The 24,317-nt window shown below is 41.4% G+C and overlaps 1 protein-coding gene across 1 annotated transcript in view; it reads right to left on the bottom strand.

The window, feature by feature from the left end:
• LOC110154948 (ubiquitin carboxyl-terminal hydrolase 43-like) overlaps positions 1-24,317 on the bottom strand; it is a 222,893-nt gene that overhangs the window by 19,136 nt on the left and 179,440 nt on the right. Inside the window, exon 14 of the mRNA XM_055152938.1 lies at positions 2,730-2,909. Within this exon, the coding sequence (XP_055008913.1) occupies positions 2,730-2,909 (180 nt within the window). The remainder of the gene's footprint in view (positions 1-2,729; positions 2,910-24,317) is intronic.

The raw sequence follows: 24,317 nt of genomic DNA, 5'->3' as shown, positions 1-24,317 counted from the left end.
GATTGGTGCATCCTGATCCAGTTCTTTTTTTTTTTTTGTTAGAACTGATAGAACATCCACGTGTGCCTACTCCTCCAACACACTCATGGGTAATAATGTTTGACTTGCATCGCCAACATGGGAAATATGCATAACCTGAGGCACAAACATTTACATACATATGACTGCTGCTTATGTCACTGTAAATTTCATGCATCGAAATCGTAGTTGTCTCTTAATCCCACACACTGCGGCACGTGTTAAAGAGCACGAGTTAAGTATAAAGCTTCTACAGCAGCGAGTATCAGAGCCGTTAGAGCGATTTGTTTAGTGATGACTGTGACATGAGCGACAAAAAAAGATGGGATGCTGTAAAAGGTAATTAACACAATGATGTTTTATTATGCAGTATTTCTTAAAGTACAAAGGCTGATGTGACCAATCAGAATAGGGTAGAAAAGGAATCCGTGTATCATCCGTTCGTTTTTCAAAATAAAACCAAAAATAAGCGAACAAAATAACTTAATATTTTCTTCATTATTTGTCTCCAAAAAAAAAAAAAGAAAAAAAAAAAAAATTATTATTATTTTTTTTCAGTTTTCGATTTTGTGTTTCCATGAATAAAGAGAAAAAAATTATAACGGTCGTTTCCAGGAGTAAAAACAGGACTTAAAACAGGACTAAACCAGAACTTAATCAGGACTAAACCAGAACTTAATCTTAATCCTGATCTCAATCCTGGTCTGGTCCTGGTCTGAGTCCCGGTCACAGTCCCGGTCACAGTCCCGGTCACAGTCCCGGTCACAGTCCCGGTCTCAGTCACGGTCTGTCCTTGTCTGATCCCGGTCTCAGTCCTGATCACCCAACAGTCTACACGGGCACACGTCTGGGCCCGCCCCGACACTCAATCCTGGTTCAGTACTGGTTTACACCGGGGCTAGACCGGGACCAGATTGGGACTGAGCCCAGGACCAGATCGAGATTGAGACTGGGACTGAGACTAGGACCTGACCGGGACCAAACTGGGACTGAGACCAGGACCAAACCGAGATTGAGACCAGAATCAAACCAAGACTGAGACCAAGACTGAGACCGGTGTAGTCCTGATTTAATCCTGGTTCAGTCCCGGTTGAGTCCGTATGCGGCACAAAAGTCCGGCATCACAGTTTAAGTCACGGAAACGGGAAACAGACGTTATCCGTTTTTCCATTCTTCATATAAACACAAAATCGAAAACTGAAAAAAGGAATCATTATCCATTTTTCATTTTGGTTTTGGAGACAAATAATGAAGAAAAATGCTGTTTTTTCGTTTTCTTAATTTTTGGTTTTATTTTGAAAAATGAAATGAATGAATGATACACACATTGAAAGCACAGGTTACATCACTGGAACACGGTATTATAAAAACATTTCGTCGCCCTTTCTGAAATCATTTTCATTTTGGTCCTGGTCTGAGACGTAGGATTTACACTGCACTCTACTTTTTCAAACCGACCCTTCTCCTTTTCTTCAAATGTACACCTATAAATCCTAATGTGTCGCAGCAGTTTTTCTTCTCTTCAGAGTCTGCGAGACTGTTTCTGCTTTAACGTAATCCCCTCAGGTTTCTGCTGAGTCGAGCTAAAATCAATAAATACTGACAGATCAGGCGGGGGACAGGGGCTATAGTGTGGACTTTTCTAAAAACGGTAAAGGTGCATCGTGTGAAGTTTTCTGAACAGGGTCTGCCACCGCTTTGTCTCCATGGAAATGTTAATGCCTTAGTGCAGAGGTTTTCAAAGGAATGTGAGGCTCGTCTTAAAGTAAAGACAGTCAAGCCCACCCCCTCCCGCAGCATGGTTTAGTCCTGGTTTAGACCTGATTTTAGTTTTGGTTTAGTCCTGGTTTAGACCTGGTTTAGACTTAGTTTTAGTTTTGGTTTAGTCCTGGTTTAGACTTGGTTTTAGTTCTGATTTTAGTCCCGGTTGAGTCCTGGTTTTAGTTCTAGTTTAGACTTGGTTTAGACCTGGTTTTAGTCCTGATTTTTGTTCTGGTTTAGAATTGGTTTAGTCCTGATTTTAATCCTGTTTTAGCCCTGGTTTAGTATTGGTTAAGTCCTGGTTTTAATTTTGATTTAGTCTTGGTTTAGTCCGGGTTTAGACCTGGTTTAGTCCTGGTTTAGACCTGGTTAATCCTGGTTTTAGTCCTGGTTTAGACCTGGTTTTAGTCTTGATTTTAGTCCTGGTTTAGTCCTGGTTTAGTATTGGTTAAGTCCTGGTTTTAATTTTGATTTAGTCTTGGTTTAGTCCGGGTTTAGACCTGGTTTAGTCCTGGTTTAGACCTGGTTTTAGTCTTGATTTTAGTCCTGGTTTAGTCCTGGTTTAGAAGTGGTTTAGTCCATATTTTAGTCCTGTTTTAGTCCTGGTTAAGTCCTGGTTTTAGTTCTGGTTTGAACCTGGTTTAGACCTGGTTTTAGTCCTGATTTTAGTCCTGCTTTTGTTCTGGTTTAGTCCTGGTTTTGTCCTGGTTTTTGTTCTGGTTTAGTCCTGGTTTTAGTCCTGTTTTAGTGACGTGGTCCGCAGATCTGAACTTGGTAACTTGGTCTGGTTTGTTCTCCATGATGATAAAAAGTTTTAAACCCAGACTGTTTGACTGTGAACATCTCCACACAAGTTTGTGACATTAATAACATTTACATTTACAGCATCCCAACTTTTTTTGTTGTTGTTAAGTTACAGTTTAACGCCCTCAGTGTGTTCCCGTACTCACTGGTGTCTTCTGACTTGTACGGTTCATCTCCGAACACGGGCAGCTCGGGAGACTCCGGCGCCGCTGTGCTCCCCGGGGGCCCCGCGGACAGCGCCCCTCCGGACCCCACGCTGTCCCGCTCACTGCTGCCCCCTGTCAGCCGCACCAGCCAATGATCCGACGCCGACGAGCTGGTGGAACCTGCGAAAGAACACAACAACAACTTCACTTCACAAATGGATAAAACATCTTGCCAGAAACTAATACGTTGATTAAGCGGACATTGAGGTGCCGTCTGCATCTAAATAGAAAGCATTTTATTGGTCGATTATCGGGAAATGCATGTTAGCATACTAGTTGGTCTCAGAGATTTGTGAAAAGCTCCTATAAACTCATCACAGTGAATGGTAGTCCAGGACTAAACCAGGACTAAACCAGGACTGAACCTATGCCCTGTCATCAGTGGATTATAAATACATAAGCACCGCAAAAGCAGAACCAATCGCCAGGACTACACCAGAACTAAACCAGAACTAAACCAGGACTGGACCAGGACTAAACCAGGACTACACCAGGACTGAACCACGTCTAAACCAGTGTCTTAAGCATAAATATATACATGCCGCAACTATCGAGCTGATCTCCAGAACTACACCAGGACTGGACCAGAACTAAACAAGGACTTAACCGGGACTTAACCAGGACTGGACCAGGTCTAAACCAGGTCTAAACCAGGACTAAACCAGTGTCTTTAGCATAAATATATACATGCCGCAACTACCGAGCTAATTGCCAGAACTACACCAGGACTGGACCAGGTCTAAACCAGGACTGAACCAGGACTGAACCACAAATTAATCATGTCTAAACCAGGTCTAAACCAGGACTAAACCAGGACTAAACCAGGTCTAAACCAGAATTTAAACCAGGAGTGCCGCCACTGAGCCGATCTCCTCCGCCGATGGTTTTATGTAATAAATAAATTAAAGTCTCTCTTAGCCTGGTCTGCCGTTGTTCTGGGAAAAGACCGGGAAATGTCACAGGGCAATGGACGTCCTGGATGCGCATCATGTATTTTTCTCTCACTTGTCGTTCATTTGATTCACCCGATCCGCCCATGTGTAATCGGTACCCGTCTGCATATTAACCCGTAAATTCCATAACGTTAAAACCCACCCGTTTCAGCCACTATTTGTGGGTACCCGTTGGGGGCGGTCTGTCTACATTTCCAAATCTCCAAATGCTCTGTTCTACCTTGTGATGTCATGAACTAGTACCGTATTTTCCGGGCTATTAGGCGCGCTCTTAAGCCTCCAACCCCATCAAAAAACGACTGTGCCCCCCGCAATCCAGAGCGCCTATACACGAATCCACTCGGGTGTCCCAGCACGATTTGAGTAAACTACAAAGCTGCACCAGCCACAGGACACACAAACACACACGGAGCAGACAGCGACCGCACAGCGAAAAACACCCACAGACACACTCATCACTCCACACCGACGAGGAACGGAACGGAGGAACGAACCGAAAAAGCGAGTGCAATGTGCCACTTCTAGACACGACTGAACAACTGACTCACTGCGAACACGCCGACAATCCGTTGGTCCCAGACAGCACCCTCCCTACACGCCACAACTGAACAAAGCCCAGAGTCACCGTGAACGCACCAAACAAACAAAACCACTCACCCATCACACTGTTGTGTTTTGTTTAAAGTCCAGTGTGGTTTATTTGTGAAAAAAGTTCAAAAATAGACCATTTAATGACAGTGCGTCAACCTTTTGTTCAGTAAAGATTAGAAATTCCAGGGTTGAAATCATCCAAATGATTCTAGCGAAGGTGTGAATGGAGTTTAAAAGCACAGTGAAGCACTTCCTCTATTACCACGACATCACAAGGTGGGACAGATTGTTTTCTGTGCGAGAGACGAACTCATCCTAAATACTAATAAATGTATGTGTGTGTTATATTGATGTGTCGCTCTTAGAATCGGCTCCTCGTTGGTAGCCAATTTAGTTTTTTTTAAGCGTGCCTTTCTATTTTCTTTCCTCCACTTTTTTGTGAAAACCGCACGTGATTAGTCAAGACGTGTGGCGGCATCTGCCTGTTCACTGAGCAGAAGAGGGGAGGGGTCATAGACACACACAGCGGTGAGCACAACACATACACATACACACACGCACACGCACACACGACACGACACGACACGAGAGACCGAGGGAGAGCGAGTGAGAAAAGAACGGTGAGAAAATGAGAAAACGCAGTCAAGTGTGGACACATTTCAATGCAAATTAATTAAAATTTGTGTATTTGAGATGGGTCTTTTTTTATACTTTTTTATACTTTATCATTTACTTTGTAGAAATCTGTTCAAGGCTAAGTGTGTTAAAAAAAAAAGCCATTTAAGGATAAACATCTGATGTCATGTATGTTTTTTACATTAGCAATTCATTTTTACGGAAGCCGAGAGGGGTCACAACAAACGCAAACGCAGCAAAAAATACGAATGCAACAACACAACAGAAAGCCACAACACACCAAAAAAAAGCCACAACGGAAATGACCGCGAAACTCTATTTTAATGCAAACACAGCAACAAATACAAACGCTACAACACAAACGCAAATGCCGCAACACATTAAAAAGCCACAACACATTCAAAAAGCCACAACACATCAAAAAGCCACAACGGAAGTGACCGCGGGACTCTATTTTCCGACGGACCGATCAAGCGGCAAGTGAAGACGAAGAACTACAACGTGAAAAGTAAAGGAACGGAGAAGTTGGAAACGTAAGTAAAAGTAATTTATTGTTTTATCATTATTCGTTTCACGTTGTAGTTCTTCTTCTTCACTTGCCGCTTGATCGGTCCGTCGGAAAATAGAGTCCGTTGTGGCTTTTTGATGTGTTGTGGCGTTTGCGTTTGTGTTGTGGCGTTTGTATTTGTTGCGGCGTTTGCGTTAAAAAAGAGTCCCGCGGTCATTTTCGTTGTGGCTGTTTTTGGTGTGTTGTGGCTTTTTGTTGTGTTGTCGCATTTGTATTTGTTGCGGCGTTTGCGGCCCCTCTCGGCTACCGTACATTTTACAGACAGTTTTGCATTATTTTTTGTGATAAATTAATTTAAGAAGCAGAAAATCCGAGGAGCCGTTTGGGAGCCGAAAGGCAAGGCAAGGCAAGTTTATTTGTGTAGCACAATTCGTACACAAAGTAATTCAAAGTGCTTTACAGAATAAGAAATATATTAAAATCATAATAAAAACAAATCAAAACATAAATAATCATGAAGATTAAAATAAAAAAAGAGACATATATTGGAGAGAAGAGTGTGGCTTAATATAAAGAGCCGACTCTTTATAGTAAGCCGAGCCAAAAGAACCGGCTCTCCAAAAAGAGACGAAATTCCCATCACTAGTGTGTTAAACTTAGGCGAAAGGCGAAAGAAACAAAATACAACTCCAGGTGTAATTTTGATGGGGAAACAACATCATAACAGTTTTTTGAAAGGACCCATATTGTGCCATTTTCCAATCTGTCAGTTTTTCGGTTTTAAAATAGTAAAATTCTGGCACATTTGTACGTTCTGGGGGAAAGTGAACCCGCTGAACGTACTGTCACCTGTACTCTAAACACCCACTGATCATAAATTACCACCTGTTGGAGTCTGGCAAAAACAGATCTGTTTTTGACAGATGAAAAACAACTTGACTATCAACAACCTTTCACATTCACAGCTAAAATTTCGACTAGTACATTTGCTTTTTACTTTGACTTCATGGCGCGACTTTGGCCGTACTCGCTGAATACCGAGCGGCTGATAAGTTGTAAATGAAGCTCACACGCACGCACACGCGACCTTTTCTTTTCTCGAAACGATGTCACTTTCCTGATTTTTTTTTCCTCGAATTGGTCACCAGGAGCGGTCGGAGTCAGAGTTTCCCACACATTTGGCCTTTTAAAAGTGGCCACATTGGAAAGTTTCGTTAGTTTTGTTCTGAGGGTTAAGATTTTCTCGGTCTGGTTGGTTTTAAAACTGCCAAAAACGTACATATTACGTCACCCAGGCCCAGACAGAAAACGAGTCACCGCGGAAGAAGAACGAGCACCTGCCAAAGCTGGTACAAGCTAATGACTGTAGACACCTTAGAACACTTGTCTCGCTGTCAGGAGGAAGCTGCAGCCGTTGAAAAGTTTCAGGAGACGAAAAGAGACAGCGGGAAAGAGGACAGAGAGGGGAAAAGACAGAGGAAAAGCGAGATAAAGTGAGTGCAGAAGGCGTGAAATTGAAATCCGAATGCAAGACTTAGGCGAGAGAGAGCAAAGGAATGTCCTGCTGCAAGAATTGGTCAAATATGAAGAGTACACAAGGAAGTGGACAAAAATACAAATCGTTAAAGCTTGGTGTGAGACTGGCTTAGCACTATCGGAAGGTTTCGGGTTCGAGTCCCGGGTCGCCCAGGCATTTCTGTGAGGAGTTTGCCTGTGTCTGGATGTGTTTCCCTCATTAAAAGTGCATTTTGTAACTTCTGTAACAAACACTTTTCTCCACAGTATGATATTAAACCTTTCTATCTTCATGAAGACCAAACCGTACCAAGTTACAGGTCAGATCTGCGGAGAGGCGACCCCACTCACAGTATTTTTGAGCTATAAAACCACCTGTAAGTGCATTCTGAAGTGACCCAAATCCGATTTTTTTCGCCAACATTGCGACCTGTATCTGATCTTTTAATGACAGTCTGAACGACACAGATCCGATTTTTTTCAAATGCGACCACTTTGATATGTGCTCCTAAAACTGATACATGTCCGATCTTTTGACATGTGACTTCAGTCTGAACGGTCAGGTCACATTCATCCCGCCTACACGTCAGACTCGGAGTCTCGTCAATGGAGGGAAAGCGAGGTTAGTGAGTTTATTAATATTTGGGGGGATCGCTGTTTTCAGGCCAAATTGGAAGGGTCGTATCAGAACTGGGTGTTTTTTGAAATTGCCAAATTAATGTCCGAGCGCTGCTACAGTTGGTCCTGGCTCCAATGTCAACGAAAAATAAAGAGCCTGTGAGTCAAATACAAGGAGGCTAAAGACTCAAACAAACAAAGTGGATGTATAACCTGTCCATTTTACCAAGAACTGGACTGTATTTTGGAAAACAAGCTCAGCGTTTAGGCGACTTCCATAAACAATGATCACACTCACTGTGTGTGACGTCGCTGTGTCCTCCAGTGCACATGCAGGACACTTTTGGGGTGTTTAAAGTTCACACTGGAGATCACATACAAGTCGCATTTAATTGGAAATGTGAACGACCTCGCAAAAAAATCGGATTTGACAAAAAAAATCCAAATTGAGTGTTAAGCCCTATAGTCTGAACGTGGCCTGAATGTCTGTTTTTCCAGGTATTTTTAAGCTATAAAACCTGTAAGTGCACAAGGCTGTGTTCAGACTGCAGCCTGAAGTGACCCAAACCTGATTTTTTTTTCGCTCCTATGTGACCTGGATCGGAACTATTTATGACAGTCTAACACAGATCTGATTTTTTTCAAATGTGACTCAGGACACTTGGATATGTGCTCCTAAAACCGATACATATCCAATCTTCTGACATGCGACTTCAGTCTGAACGGCCAGGTCACATTCATCCCACCTACATGTCATAAATTTACACAAACGTTCTTCTTGTCTTACAAAAATTGTGTCTCAACTTGTTTAATTGAAGTAGTGAAGCACATCGCAATCCCACCCCGCATGTTCCTTTCTACAGACGTCGCTTCCACTGCCTAAAAAAACTCCACGGCCAAAAACCTCGTCCTTCTCCTTCTCAATCTCCTCCTTAAAACAAATAAGCTGTACGTGTTCTGGCTCCAGCACGACAGCAACTTTAAAATCTCCAAGCGCTCATGTTCAGGCGACTTCTGTAAGCACGTCGTCGTGTCCTCCAATGCTCATGCGGGACACTTTTGGGGCGTTTAAAGTTCACACTGGAGATCACATACAAGTCGCATTTAACTGGAAATGTGAACGACCTCTCGAAAAAAATCGGATTTCACAAAAAAATCCAAATTGAGCTTTAAGCCCTGTAATCTGAACGTACACTGTATGTGAGGTAGAAGTGTTTAATGTCACAAAGTGGAACATTAAAGGTGGAGAAATGACATACCCATAGAAACAAGCAGGTGACAGACCCCACTAACCAAAAAGTTACACAAAAAGTTGCACCTTTAACTCTTTCCCCCATGAAGACGACATTAGACGACCCCCCTGTTCCCTTAATGACGACTTTTAACACCTCCGCCGTATCACTAAAGACGTGATTTGACGACCTTTAGAAATGGCTCGGTTTTTCACATTTAAACAGAGACTGCGATAGGTGGGGGCCACTACAACCCACACTAGACTGACCAATAGGATTCAAGGATATGTTTTCGCCGATTTTTTCCGAAGTTAATCGAAGTAGTGACGATTGGTTGCTTCCGGAAAAAAACACAACACGAAACACGTGCAATGGAAAGATCGCGGCGCTGCGGCGCACAGTTTTAGAAATAATGAGGAGCGGACGTATTTTATGGATAAGTTTAGAGAAAGTGACTTTTATAGATTTCAAAGTGATGATGTTGAAGTTGATTATAAAGTGGAAAACAGCGATAGCGACGGACTTTCGGGGAGAAGATGAGAATGTCACTGATGCGTCTGTGTGGAGTCCTGCGATGTCCAAACAAACTATCTGAGCTTTATACTCGATTATGAACCAAAAGCTAAATGAGTTGAATAAGTTAAATGGAAAAAAAAATATTGGGTGCACACAGGTGTACAACAGGTAAAAACAGGTGCACACTTGGCTATACTGTATCTGGTGATATGAAATCTGTTTAAATACTTTGACAAAGTATATATATATATTTTTTTTATGAATATAGTACTCAGAACATGCAGATATCAGATGCTGAATGTAGTTTTTTGTTTTCGAGTTTGCACCTGACCAGGTAAACTCTCATTTTCAGTGAGCTGTTATACACCTATAAATGAGTTGAATCACATTTAAACATCCATAAATGAAGAGTTCAGAGTCTAAGGTTTCCAGAGATACAAATATGTCTGTGTTACAATTAAGTTCATGAGTGTAAAAATCATTTATAATCACTCGTGGAAGTCTGTTTTCTTTTATGCAATTATGCTCTATGGGTGTAGTTCTAGTAACATATGTATGGGTTGTTCCTAGTCGGCGTCCAGGGGGGAAAGAGTTAAACCAAAATAGGCCCAGTGGATTAATAATAATAACAAAAAAATCCCAAAGTAGTGCAAGAATCTCCACAAAATCCAACGTTTTTGAATGTAGGTCACACCAGCGGTTAAACATGAGCAGTTTGTGTTTACATTGCGCTCTATAGGAGACGGGCTTATGTAATACTAGTTTATACAAAAGCAGAGTTGTGCGACTTCGAAAAATGAAGGAAGAAAACACAGAAAAAGAGCCATTGTCTGTGGTAGAAAACACTGGATTTGGCTGTCTGGCAGACCATTTGGAACCCAGATAAACCTTCCCAAAAAATGTATTTCTGAACGCTCTGCCTCGAGTATTTCAATAAGGTACACGACGAGATGCAGCTCACACACACACAACTCACAACTGGCAGTTAATGAAGGCCTATTCTCCCGGCGTAGTCACTTTTAAATGCGCCAGATGTCCTTTTCACGCGTGCACGACATCCAGCTACAGATGAACAGCCAAAACGTCTTCAGTAAAATGCAAAGACGCAAAGAGCAGATGGAACAGCTGGTGCATCCCAAACTTTTTTTTTTTTTTTGTCTCAAGTACCCCCAAAGCTTTGTCCAAGACTCCAAGTACCCCCTGACTCATGAAGTAGTAGTAGTAGTCGTATATTTGTACAATTTTACTTCATTTCTCTTTTCTGATCTATGTTATAATGTTGTTTCCTCATTAAAAACATGCCTTGACTGTTGTTTCATTCACACATATTTAACAACAAACCATGTATATTTAGGCAGAGTTCTTCTCTAAAACTGATAATGCTCTGTTCCACCTTGTGATGTCATGTGGTAATACAGGAAATGCCCCACTGTGTTTTTAAACTCCATACACTTTCACTAGAATCATTTGGATCATTTCAGTTCTAGAATCTCTACTAAACTAGAAGTAAAAAGTAGCTGTTAAATTGAGTATTTTGAGCTTTGGAGACTTAGACAGACTAATAAAAAAAGGATTACCGTATTTTTCAGACTATAAGTCACACTTTTTTCATGGTTTGGGTGTTTCCTGCGACGTATATATTCACATTTTCACACTGAAGCCGCTCGAAGCTCTAATCTTGTGTGTCAGAATCTGCTGCTCCTGTTCCTCCTGTACCACTGTCACTTCACTCTACTGTGCATGTCTCCTGCAGAAAGAGCCTCTGCCCTGCTGCAAGTAGCGAAATATGAAGGTGAAAACAGTAATTGAGCAGCAGAAAGAAAGTTTGGAGTGAGCGAAAAACTTGTGAGGGACTGGTGGAAAGCGGGGATGGAGAACACAGCTTCACGGCAACCGGGAGGATGAGACATGAAACTTTCCTGGAAGTCACTGGATGGATGGACAAAGCCTGAACTTCAGTGACACCGAAACCATCCTGTCGGGATTCAGAAATGCTGGAATAATTCTAACTGGAACTGATGCGGAGTCTGACGACAGCGACACAGAAGAGGAAGTGGGGCTCTGTTTATCTCCGGAAATCAATGGATTTAGTGATTTGGGACTGACATTGAGAGTTTGTTAAACTTGTTCTGTTCTGTTGTTTATGTTATATTTATCTGAAGAACTGTTCATATGTGACGTTAACAATCTGTTGTTCTCTGTTCTATTGTTTTTACTAGAACTTGACTTTTAAGATGAAATATCGGTTCCTGGTCTCTGATTTTATAAAATAAATTTCCCCCAAAAAGTGCGACTTATATATGTTTTTTGTTTTGTTTCTTTATTACGCAATTTTAGGCTGGTGCGACTTATACTCCGAAGCAACTTATAGCCCAAAAAATGCGGTACTCAAACATGTGAATGAAACAAAACAAAACCAGATATGTTTTTGAAGAGGTAACAACATTATAACCTTGCATTCAGCTCACAAGAGTCAGTTTGGTGAAATGTAGGACCTTTCATGATACTGATGTCCCAAATTCTCCAAGAATATTACAGATTTCAAAAGGTAGTAAAAACAATACTTTTTCATTCTTATACTTTTCACTTTTTTATCTGACTATACCAAGTACTCCCAGGTAAATGCTCAAATACCCCAAGAGGTCCCTGTACCCGTGGTTAGGAAACACTGGCCTATTACGTGGCCGTGTATTTTGGGCCTCTGTAGCTGTAACTGTGACCTGCTCGACACAGAAACAGCTCTGCAGTCGGCCTTCGTCAAAGAGCTATGACTGTACCGGAGGAGCTCACAAAATAAGTCATCTCCTCTACTTCATCATCCCTGCTGTCACTGTCACCTCAAGAACATTTTGAGTGCGGAAAAGAAACGAGCCACAGAATCTGGGATCTAAACTCTGAAAACAACCTCGCTGCCAGCCGTGGAAGAGGATTCAGTCGGTACTTTTACATACACGTCAAGAAAAAACGGATAATTGAACTAGTCCAAATTAAGCAGATAAGAAGAAGTACTGAATTTTGTTACTTAAAGGCAAGGAAGGTCGTCTGTTTGTCTCCATGGAGATGTTACTGCTGAAATGCCCCGTACTATGACTTTAAACATCTGTCTCCATCAAGTCAAGGTGGTTCACTTCGTAGAAACCGTCTGACCTCACAGCATTAGGATTTGTTCGGTCGACGGTAGGCAGGTACTTTTTTAATTTAACCAATCACTGCTATTTGGTCGTGACGTATGTAATGCACCGTTAACGGGGCTAACTGGTATATTAAGCTTTTCCCAAATCCCGAAGGAAGAAGGACAATAACGTCTTTCCCCTTGATAAAATTCACCAAACATTCTCTTTGTTCCGGCTTTAAACCCTCTATCTCGGGAATCGTTGACAACACAGAATATATGGCTCTTCGCTGATTGGCTGGTGCCCGAACTTGTACGACCATAAACGAAGATATGGTCAGACAGGTAAGCACTCTAAAAGTGAAAAAAAAAAAAAAAGTGTCAACCATTTGATTATGTAAAACAATTGGGGTAGGACATTGTAAGTTTTTTTTTAAGTTTTGTTTTTTGTCAGTGTTGTTGATTTAGTTTTACCTTGCTCAAAAAAAAAAAAATGTAGAATTGCAACTCCAACCTTTGATAAAAAATATGCTTTCTGACTTTCTTCATAATACAAGATTTTTTTTTGTCAAGACATGAGAAGAGTAGAGTTCTGGCAGCAAAAACACTATAAAATTCAACACCACATTCTCAGTAAATCTTGGCTGAAGCTTCACTCTGAATACAATCAGTGCTCTGACTTTGAAAAACGACCCAAATCGTTAATTTGTGAGTTAGAGGGCGAAGAAAATCACCGAAACCAGACTTGGATCACAAAAGCCTACTTAAAACAAAGAGTCTATCTGATGAATTATTGTCGACCATCACACACATCACCTTCTCCTTGCTCCCGTCTAATTTTATTCTTAGTGCGGCATCTTTGAGTGTTTAGAAAAGCCCGGTATAAATGACACTAAAAAACACAAACCCATGTGCACACTGCTGTTTTGAAGAGGTGCTCAGCCCACATAACACCACAGAAATGACAAGCAGAAAAGAGGAAGCGACGATAGGAGCTGGTCTACAAAAAGTGGATAAAAAAGGCCACACATGAAACAACCGATCTACATGTTTCGTCAGTGAACCTGGAGGCAACAGAATGAAAAAATAAGAAAGATCAAGAACCCGAACATGATCTTGTGTTTGGTGTGGATTTTCAGAAACCTACGCAAGACAGGCCTTTCACTTTCAAAGCCAGCAGCCATCCTTAGGTATTTTGTACAAGCAAAGTTTATAATTGTACTTTTGTAGTTCATTATTGTACAACATTCACATGAGTCTGTTGTCTGTCCTCTCTCCTCTCCACAGGACTCCAGGCTGGTAACCTCCGGTGAACCCACAATGCTCATTTGCAGATTTGCTTCTGTATAATCCTAAATTATTACTGCTAATCCGTAAATAACTCAGTAGTGGCTTATAGTCCGGAAATTACGGTATATCTATTTATATCTCTAACGAAATGAAAACTGGAAAGGACAGGGATCCAGTGACTCACGACTTGTCAGCCTGATCAAACCAGCAGTATCCTTCAGCTCTGGGAGTTATCCAGGATCAATACCTGGAGACACAACGTAGGTAAAACTGCATACACGTGTATTTTTAAAAGCGTCAATTTACACCAGAGGCAACAGAGCTTCTTCTGTGTATTCCCACGTTTAAACACCGAACTCTTTTATAGTGCTACACATGCTTTGACTAGATAAATTAGTCCAAGTTTTAAAACTATACAAAAGTTGACAGGAGAAGAGACGATGCTGCGCAGCGATAACAAGCCGGATCTGTGGTGCTGGCGTTAATTAGGCTACTCACCATTTAACGTTGGTTCAGTTTCTTTCAAAAGCTGTTTCACTTTATACATTTTTTTTAGACTTAAAGGTTGTATAGAGGATTTTTTAAAGGGAAAAGAAATACAGTGACAGTCCTTTTTCAAATGTTGTGCGTGTGTGACACCACCTTCCTCCTCCACAGGTCCCTCAGTAGAAACACCTTCTCCTGCCTCCTTACTCCAGAAATCAAGCTTTTTTTTTACAGCCAGTGCATGTTCAGAATTACCACTGAAGTGTAGAAATAATTTAGCGACCGACACGTCAGTTTTTAGACCTTTCGTCCTCCATTCGCGCAATCGCTGGACGAGATCTCCAAGAATCACTTCAGTTTGTCTTTGCTCCTTTTCCACTTTTCTTCTTTCAGCGACCTCAAAAACAGACTTTCTCTTGTGGGGAACTGCTCGTGGATTCTCGTCCACCATCTCAACAAATTTTGTGCGATCTGCAAAGAAGCTACAGTTTAAAAAAAGCCTCCAAGAACCGCTGCATAAACCACGTAATCCCCACGCGCCCGTGAGTCAGTTACACTAGAAAGGTAGAGAGTTTGATCGACAACCGAACAGCCAATAGAAAATGAGGTAGCCTTGTTTTCTATTGGCTGATGTTTATTTGGCCTCACTACGTCCACAGATTTTCATTCTTTTCATTTTTTATTTTTTTTTGGTCATAATTACAAGGCTGCTCCATCTCTGTATTCTCAGTATTTTAAACTTTCATTGACAATTTGAAAGTAAAAAAAAAATCCTCCATACAACCTTTAAACAAACTTTATTGATCCAAAACGGAAATTATTTGGACACAGTAGCTCACACATTACAATATAATATAATAACTAGGGATGTAATAATAACTGAAATATCGAGATGCTGTATGGTCAAAGGGTTCTCAATTAAGGATTTGCGTGTGACGTGGCAGTCATGCGATTTAATGTTTTGGTGGCAGTACTGGAGGTACTATTCAGTTTATTACAACATAATCATGGCGACTTTAAACTGTCTGATATCACCAGCTCGTTCGATCAGCCGTCATTAGAAAGGTATGAAGCTAAAGTTGTCCTCCTGGGTTGTGGAATAGATCTTGATCTAATTCCGATGGAGCGCTTTGCCAGTCTAATCAACGCTCACTCTGTGCTTGTAACGTCGGTTGACCGTGAGCGGCTTGGGGTTCAGTGAGCAAGGTAAAAAAGCAAATCCAGACACAGACCGGTACTTGTGGTCCACAGTTTACTTTTGTTTTTTCAATGATTACAAAAGTGCAAGTGCAAAAAGGGCAGGGTGCAAAACGGAGGCAGGCAGCAGTTTCCTCTCCAGCAGCAGAACACAGACTGATCTTGAAGGCGCCTTTTATGCCGGTCCTACTGATTGGATAAAACCACTATGCTAAAACAGGGATGGTTAAAATTATCATTAGCGTAAAATTAAAACCTAAACCTCCATAAAACAACCCAAAACCCAGATAACTATTAAAACCACCAACTATATACATAAAACCCTAAAACCATTACACCAATTAAATGTTAAAACATAAACCAATAAAACACCTAACCTAAAACCCCTGTACAAAATGTTACACGTGGTCCAGCCCGGAACCATAAAAGAGGGAGCTCGTTCCAGGGGACTCTTTTCACACCTGGACAGAAGATAAAAAGGGAGGTAAGTAAAAGCAGATCCACCATTCATTAAAACACAATAAAATACACTAAACACATCAACACTTAAAACATTCTAAAACAGATATTGCACCATATTTATTGCACAAAGTCAATTTAAAATGTAATTTGTTATTGTGTCCCTTTTCCTCCAGGAACAAGCAACTTCCAGTTAAAGTGCTGTGCCTCAGGAATAAAAAATGGTTAAAGGAAAGACAATAAATATTTTTTAAAACCAATTGTGTGCAATTTATTTTGTGATGTGGAAATATGTTAAAAGTGCTGTGTGCTAGGAAAGTGCAGTGTTTTAAAGTGCTCTAGTGAAGGGTCAACAAACCAGCCTGTTTGTTACAGTGCTCAACCTTTAGTATTTATATATATATATTTACAACTACTTCATTCATTCGACATCGTTTTTCACCAACAAAGTCCTGAAAAGTTGCACGGGGTTAGAAGCTTATAAATATTTTGTAGTGGGATGCGTGAGATCTTTGTTGGTCACCAAACATCAAATCTGTTCCTGATAACAGTCAGGGGAAGTAGAATGGGGGTCAAAATCAGAGCTGCCCCAGAACGGTGGAAATAGAATGCCAGGGTGGGGGGATTCCGGCGAGAAAAATACTTTTGGTATCTATCATTTCATTTACTGTAAATCCCTTCTTCGTTTGTGTGGAGATGAGAAAAGCACCAGAAAAGAAATGTTGACTACATAGACGACTGTACTCAGTGAGCTCCATCCTTCTCTTTTTATGTCCGTTATCCACCTCTGTCTGCGATCTTTATCAGTCGGGATCCGATAAAAAGATACTTTGGGCCTCCTTCTTTAGCAGATTGACTCTGGCCAGAACATCCAGCAGCAACACAGGTCAAAACCATTGTTATTCAATTCAAATTTTATCGCACACAAATACTACATGTTCTTCCAGATGAATAGTTTGACCTCCAATATGGCGGCATCAACACCAGGTCACGTGGTTTTCTGACGTACATGCAAAACCTCAGTAATATCGTGTCAGTATTTCAAAAGCAAGAAGTCCGCTATTCACATTAGTTTCTCAAAAAGATCGCAATAAATGTCACACCTTCAGATGCATATTGTAACAATATTGTACCGTACGGTGACTTTTGGATATCATTACATCCCTAATAATAACAAAGAGTAAAAAATATAAATGATAATACATTCTAAATAAGTATCAAAAAAGAGCAAGAGACAGGTGTGAAAGGAAACATAATTATATAAATATAAATATACAGTCAAAATTAAATAGAAAGCTTTATATTACAGATTTATATTTATCCCTCGCGGCTATAAACTTTTCCGTAGTCCATTACATGACTGTAGTGGTTTTAGAGAATGTACTTCGAAAGGTCATTGGAAGTTTATTTGACACCGCGTGCTTATTTTCTGCCTTTCCCCGCTAAAAACCTGGAGCCGCTCCGGTGATGCTGAAAAATTAGAAACCCCAATCTCATTTGAGCGACGCGTAGGACAATTACGCTCTTTGGATGAGAGTACGACACTGCTGGCGTAGATCGTCCGACCGATTGGTTCCCAGGACTGAACCAGGACTAAACCAGGACTGAACCAGGACTGAACCAGGACTGAACCAGGACTAAAGCAGGACTAAAGCAGGACTGAACCAGGACTGAACCAGGACTGAACCAGGACTAAAGCAGGACTAAAGCAGGACTAAACCAGGACTGAACCAGGACTGAACCAGGACTGAACCAGGACTAAAGCAGGACTAAAGCAGGACTAAACCAGGACTGAACCAGGACTGAACCAGGACTGAACCAGGACTAAAGCAGGACTAAACCAGGACTAAACCAGGACTAAACCAGGACTGAACCAGGACTAAAGCAGGACTGAACCAGGACTGAACCAGGACTAAAGCAGGACTGAACCAGGACTAAAGCAGGACTAAACCAGGACTGAACCAGGACTAAAGCAGGACTGAAACCAGGACTAAAGCAGGACTAAACCAGGACTGAACCAGGACTAAAGCAGGACTAAACCAGGACTAAACCAGGACTGAACCAGGACTAAACCAGGACTAAACCAGGACTGAACCAGGAGGACTAAACCAGGACTACACCAAGACTGATCCCAGGACTGAACCAGGAGGACTAGATCAGGACTTAAGTAGGACTAAACCAGGACTAAACCGGGACTAAACCAGGACTGAACCAGAAGGACTAAACCAGGACTAAACCAGGACTGAACCAGGAGGACTAAACCAGGACTAAACCAGGACTGAACCAGGAGGACTGAACCAGGACTGAACCAGGAGGACAAGACCAGGACAAAACCAGGAATAAACCAGGACTGAACCAGGAATAAACCAGGACTAAACCAGGACTGATCCCAGGACTGAACCAGGAGGACTAAACCAGAACTTTTGTAGAACAAAACCAGGACAAAACCAGACCCTAAACCAGGACTGAGTGTCGGGGGACAGACCCGGAGGTGCGCCTGTGTAAACTGTTGGGTGACCGCAGGTGAAAGGACCGGCGTAGAGCCTCACGGAGCTAAGTGCAGCTTCGTGCGTTGTGAATTTGGGAATTAGAAGTTTATTTGACACCGCGTGCTTATTTTCTTTAGTTTCTTATTTTCTTTCCTCGCTAAAAACCTGGAGCCGCTCCCGTGATGCTGAAAAATTAGAAACCCCGACCTCATTTGAGCGACGCGTAGCACAATTACGCTCTTTGGATGAGAGTACGACGCTGCTGGCGTAGATCGTCCGACCGGTTAAAATGAAAAGCGATTCCTGCTTTGGAGTAAATTGGGGGTAAGACACAACACCCTGGAAGGATGCTCGTCGTAGTCTGATTGGATTGTGCAAAGAGCCAAGAGTCCTGGCCTGTGACCAACGAAGAGGAGCCAAGTCGAAACCATGTTAGCCTCCCAGTATAGTTTGCAGATAAAACTCATTGTACAGGCCTAAACATTCAGTCTCTGCCTGGAAATGTGAGCTGTACAGACTCTGCGGACAGGACTTTTTTTTTTTTTTTGTTTAGCTCTCAAGGATATTCAATAGGTGAGGCGGGGAGGTGCAACGGAGGCGGACTAAACCAGGACTGATCACAGAACTGAACCAGGGGGACTAAACCAGGACTAAACCAGATCTAAACCAGGACTAAACCAGGTCTAAACCAGGATTAAGCCAGGACTAAACCAGGATTAAACCAGGACTAAACCAGAAATAAACCAGGACTGAACCTGGAGGACAGGCATTGAAAATTCTGTCCCGCGCAGATGTCTAGCTCGGGGTTCTCCCTCTCCGTCTCTCTCAAGTCCAAGATTAGTCCTGGTTTAGACCTGGTTTAGTCCTGATTTAGTTCTTGTTTAGACCTATTTTAGTCCTGGTTTAGACCTGGTTTAGTCCTGGTTTAGTCTGATTTAGTCCTGATTTTGTCCTGGTTTAGACCTGGTTTAGTCCTGGTTTAGATCTGGTTTAGTCCTATTTTAGACCTGGTTTAATCCTTGTTTAGACCTGGTTTAATCCTGGTTTAGATCTGGTTTAGACCTGGTTTAGTCCTGATTTAGTTCTGGTTTGGACCTAGTTTAGTCCTGGTTTAGTCCTGGTTCAGACCTGGTTTAGTTGTGGTTTAGTGCTGGTTTAGTCCTAGTTGAGACCTGGTTTAGTCCTGGTTTAGACCTGGTTTAGTCGTGGTTTAGTCCTGGTTTAATCCTGGTTCAGACCTGGTTTTGTCCTGGTTCAGACCTGGTTTAGTTGTGGTTTAGTCCTGGTTTAGTCCTGGTTTAGACCTGGTTTAGTCCTGGTTTAGTCCTGTGTCCTACTGATGTTCAATTACGCCTGCATGAAGTTGGAAATTATTCGCTGTTGTAAAACTCGTTTATGAATGAACTGAAAATACAAAATTTTCAGTGCATTCAAAACGAAAACGCAATATTAAAAAAAAAAAAATTATCAGTTGTAATTGAAACTCATTGTTGCCAGAAACACAAAGGATGCATTTACTTTCAAGGCCTGTGTGGGATTGGCAGAAACAAATGAACACAAGAGGAAAGGGCTGTTTTCCTCTACTTAAAGCCAATCATTTATTACCACAGTTTAAATTCTCTCTGCATTTCAACACTGACAATCCTGTTACTCAATATTACAACAAAGCCAACCATTATTCTGCGATTTTAAAGTGGGACTTAACGCCTAAACTTGCTTACGACCACAAAAACTGGACAGAATCTAACGAAAAGGGAGAGTGAGGGGGGAGGAAGGGCGGATCTGGACATAAACCTCGACCAAAAAGTTACTACGCATCGGATTTCCGCCAAACGCAACAAAGCCTATAGGGACAACTGATTAAAAACAGCTCGGCAAAGCTCCCGTTTGGCGCAGAAATGTCAGCATATGGGCCTATTGTGATTGTCTATTGTCACAGTAAACAAATGAAAATATGGAATGCAAATTAGTTTGGATTTCCGGGATGCACCTGGTCCGTGATGAGCGCCACAGAAACTCGTATGGTTCAGGTCTGCGTCAGTAATGAGACACATTAAAACTCCTGCCTCTCTGAAACTATGCAATTTTCCTGGAGATTTAATAAGAAGTGACATGGAATTTTAGTAATTAATTAATTAATTGCTGAAAATAAAAATAATTAGGAGATCCAAAGAACTACTACAGTTTTCTGCGATGCTTCTCTTAAAGTTTCAAATACTGGGGACAAACTCAACTTCAATTTGTCTAATAATTACTGTGCTGTCCTCACGACACGTGACTGGGTGAAGCTAGACAGCCAGCGAACTAATAAAGAAAGCTCCGTACACAAGGCGTACTTTCTTGTTTTATGGAGGTCTCTTTCATGTGGTGACACCTTAATATAGTAACTGAAACATACAGAAAAAGAAATGAACATTACCAACTACACAGCACGTTTGATGTACAAATATAAGTAGCTAGCTTATACATGTGTATTACTGCAGTAGTTAGCAACAAGTTCCAATATTCATATGAAAAGAAAGAAAACACACACACAGCCCCAAACAAGTGCTTGTGAACTCTCAAATACTTACAAAGACGAAAATTTGCCAAGGTTCAAACGTTAGAAACAAAATCAGCGTGTACAAGAAAGTTATACGGACTTCTGCCGTGAAACTGCTCCATTTGTGCGGAGAAAAACGTCAAAGATCATATGTAACACAAGAGCGCTCACTCTGCACGAAAAACAAAACGATCTTTAATGGTGAAGATGTCCCACTCTGACAACCTTACCCAAATATTTTTAACAGTTTGGCAACATGAAATAAATGTATTTAATTACCAATGAATTAACTTATTTATTACTTTTAACTGACTTATTAACTTATGAAATATGAACCTTATGAAATGATGTCTTTTATCCCAAAGACATGACAATTACTCCTGCCTTGAAAATAAAAAGTTCATTTCGCTTTATTAATGGGCTCTAAAGTGTGTTCTTTTTGTAAATTTTCCAGTTTCTAGTTTCCTTTCTATTTTCATCTAGACCAAACCAGACCAAGTAATAGGTCAGATCTGTGGAGAGGCGACCCGGCTCATAGTCAAAATGACTGTTTTGACTATGAGGTGTTTTTGAGCTTGCGGCTCGCCAAGTTTTATTTGGTGGCTCACAAGTTTATAACACAAACAGTAACACAGCCAGTATATTTTGTGCTAGATAAACATACAGTGAACACAGCAACACAAAGATCTGCTTTACACTGAGTATAAATCAAGGCTTAATTAATGGTGTTTCCTAAAGGGGGCGCCGTGACAACAGCAACCAGTGATGTGCAAGTCCATGTATAAACGATCCGTAACCGTTTGTGGTCATACCGGCTTGTTAAAGTCTGATCCCGTCAGATCTCAGAAGCTCAGCAGACCCGGGCCTGGTCAGTACTTGAATGGGAGACACTGGGAAAATCAGGAGCCACAGGGGGGTGCCAGTCGTACAAACTGTTGTTGTGTCCTTAGGCAAGACACTTCACCCTCATTGCCTAGTATGAAAGTGATGTGTGAGTGAGTGAGTGCGTATACATGCACATCAGTAACCCGGTTATTAGCCATACCCCAGTTATGTCAGTATTCGGGTTACTGCGTTTACATGCGCACTGAGAAACCGGGACACTCATATCCGCGTATACATGATCAAATGGAGTATCCCGGTTTCTTGACATAATCTTACAAATGCGCAGGCGCAAAAATTTAATTAAATCAATTTCATAAACCAGGAAAAATACAAACCGTGAGCTCCTTTAGCATAAGAAGCTAAGGAGCTACGAGATCTCCCACAATCCACTGTGCAGATTCTTCATTAAAATCTTCTGCATAAATAAACTCAACTTTACAACATATAAACCATAAACACTATAGACACATCAGCCCGTTTGATCAGATAATTCAGCTGTGATCACATTTGTTTACGTTTTACAGAAACGAAACTTAAGACCGTAGGCTAATTAGCATAAACTGTTAGCGGCGATAAAAACAACTCGCTCCTTGCGCCGCTGATGCGATCAGTTTCTTTTGGACTAAATGACACGACTCTGTGGATTATGTGTGTTATTTCTGTGACAGAAGAGGCGCTAATGATGGTAAGTGTGTTCTGTGTGTATAGAGTTTATAGGAGATAGTTCATGTTTTAGCTTTTCAGCGTCACACGAGTGCAGGTCGTACGTGTGCAGGTTTAGCGCAGCTCTTTATTTTACGTAATTTCACTCGTTTGTCACTTTATTTATGTTGGTCAATTTATTTATGTGACTACTGTTGTGGTGAAAGGCTGGAAAGTGTCTTTTGGACGCATGCGCACTCAACTTTATGTTGCAGTAACCGGGGTACTGCGTATACATGTCACAAGTAACCCGGTTATTATCGGAATAAACCAGCTACAGTAACCCGGTTTCTAATAACCGGGATACTGCCATAACTGGGATACTGAAACCGGGTTACTGCGTTTACATGCACCATCAAGAAACCGGGATACTCAAAAAACCCGATCATAACCGGGTTATTGATGTGCATGTATACGCACTCAGTGATGGTGGTGGTCGGGGGGGCCGATGGCGCAGATGCTGTCAGTCTGCCCCAGGGCAGCTGTGGCTACAGTAGTAGTTTACCACCACCGGATCTGGAGTGAATGAATAAAGCGGTGTCTCTGTAAAGCGTCTTTGAGTGTCCAAAAAAGCGCTATATAAAACTGATGCATTATTATTATTATCACCCAAACGATGCTTTCAACTAACCCACCCGGAACTCTGACCGCAAAAAAATATGTGAAAATACTGTACCCGACCCACTGCCTGAGCCGCATTTTAAAAAGTAATCCATACTCTTGACTAACATCATCTAAATAAAGTGACCAACATTAATAAAGTGAGTGAAATGAGCTGCACTAAACTTGCACACGTATGACCTGGTACAAGTATGATCTCTGAAAACATGAACCACCCCCAACACAATATACACACAGAACTGACTCACTGTCACCATCATCAACATCCCTCTGTCACAGAGAGAACATTCATATTCCACTGAGTCGTGTCCTTTAATCCCACAGAAGCTGAACTGCATCAGCGTAAAGAGCTGTTTGTTTCAGCGCTTATAGTTTATGCAAATGAGCCATGCAGTTTAACTTTTGTTTCTGTAAAATGTAAACAGATGTGGCAAAGTATATCTATAGTGCTTATGGTTTATATGTTGTAAAGTTGAGTTTATTTATGCAGATTAGTAACAGTAATAATAATGATGATAATTTTACCATAAAAATTTTAATGATTAGTTGAAAATCAATTGTTAATTCTCCCGACAATCGGTTAAGAATAGTTACTATAAATCTGACATGCATGCAGCTTCCACTCATCCCAGTATTAACTTAAATATGGTTTTTATTGTCTGTGTTTCTTTTTTGTGGGATGTCCAATTTATCTGTAGAAATGCACATTTGTAAAGGTGACGTGGCGTTGGCGCATGTTGGGTATAAGTGGCTCTCCTCTTGATTTTGCTCTTCAAATGTGAAAAAAATATTGAGTTTTACTGCCTTAAATAACACACACAGTCTGATATTTTCAAAGGACAGACTCAAATATGTGAAAAACTAATGTGTAGAAATGTGTTTATTCTTTGACTTTAAAGGTTGTATAGAGGATTTTCCAAGGAACGAGAAATCCAGCGACTGTTTGTCCTTTTTCAAATGTTGCGCATGCGTGAAACCACCCCCCCTCCCCTACAGCTCCTACGTAGAAACGCCTCCTCCCTCCTCCTCCTTACGCCAGAAACAGGTTTGTTTACAGCCGGTGCGCTGCACATGACTTGTAAACAACTAACTACAGTGTTGGTTAGGCAAGACGGAGAAGTGAGGAGCAGGGGGGAAGAGCGGATCGGGCAGCGGGGACAGGAGCAGGAAAGGGGT

Source organism: Boleophthalmus pectinirostris, unplaced genomic scaffold (assembly GCF_026225935.1).
Source record: "Boleophthalmus pectinirostris isolate CB_2022bp ecotype Guang Dong unplaced genomic scaffold, ASM2622593v1 HiC_scaffold_17, whole genome shotgun sequence".
NCBI classification, from domain to species: Eukaryota; Metazoa; Chordata; class Actinopteri; order Gobiiformes; family Gobiidae; genus Boleophthalmus; species Boleophthalmus pectinirostris.
The sequence above is the reverse complement of the archived record's forward strand: the minus strand, read 5'-3'. Positions and strand labels throughout refer to the sequence as shown.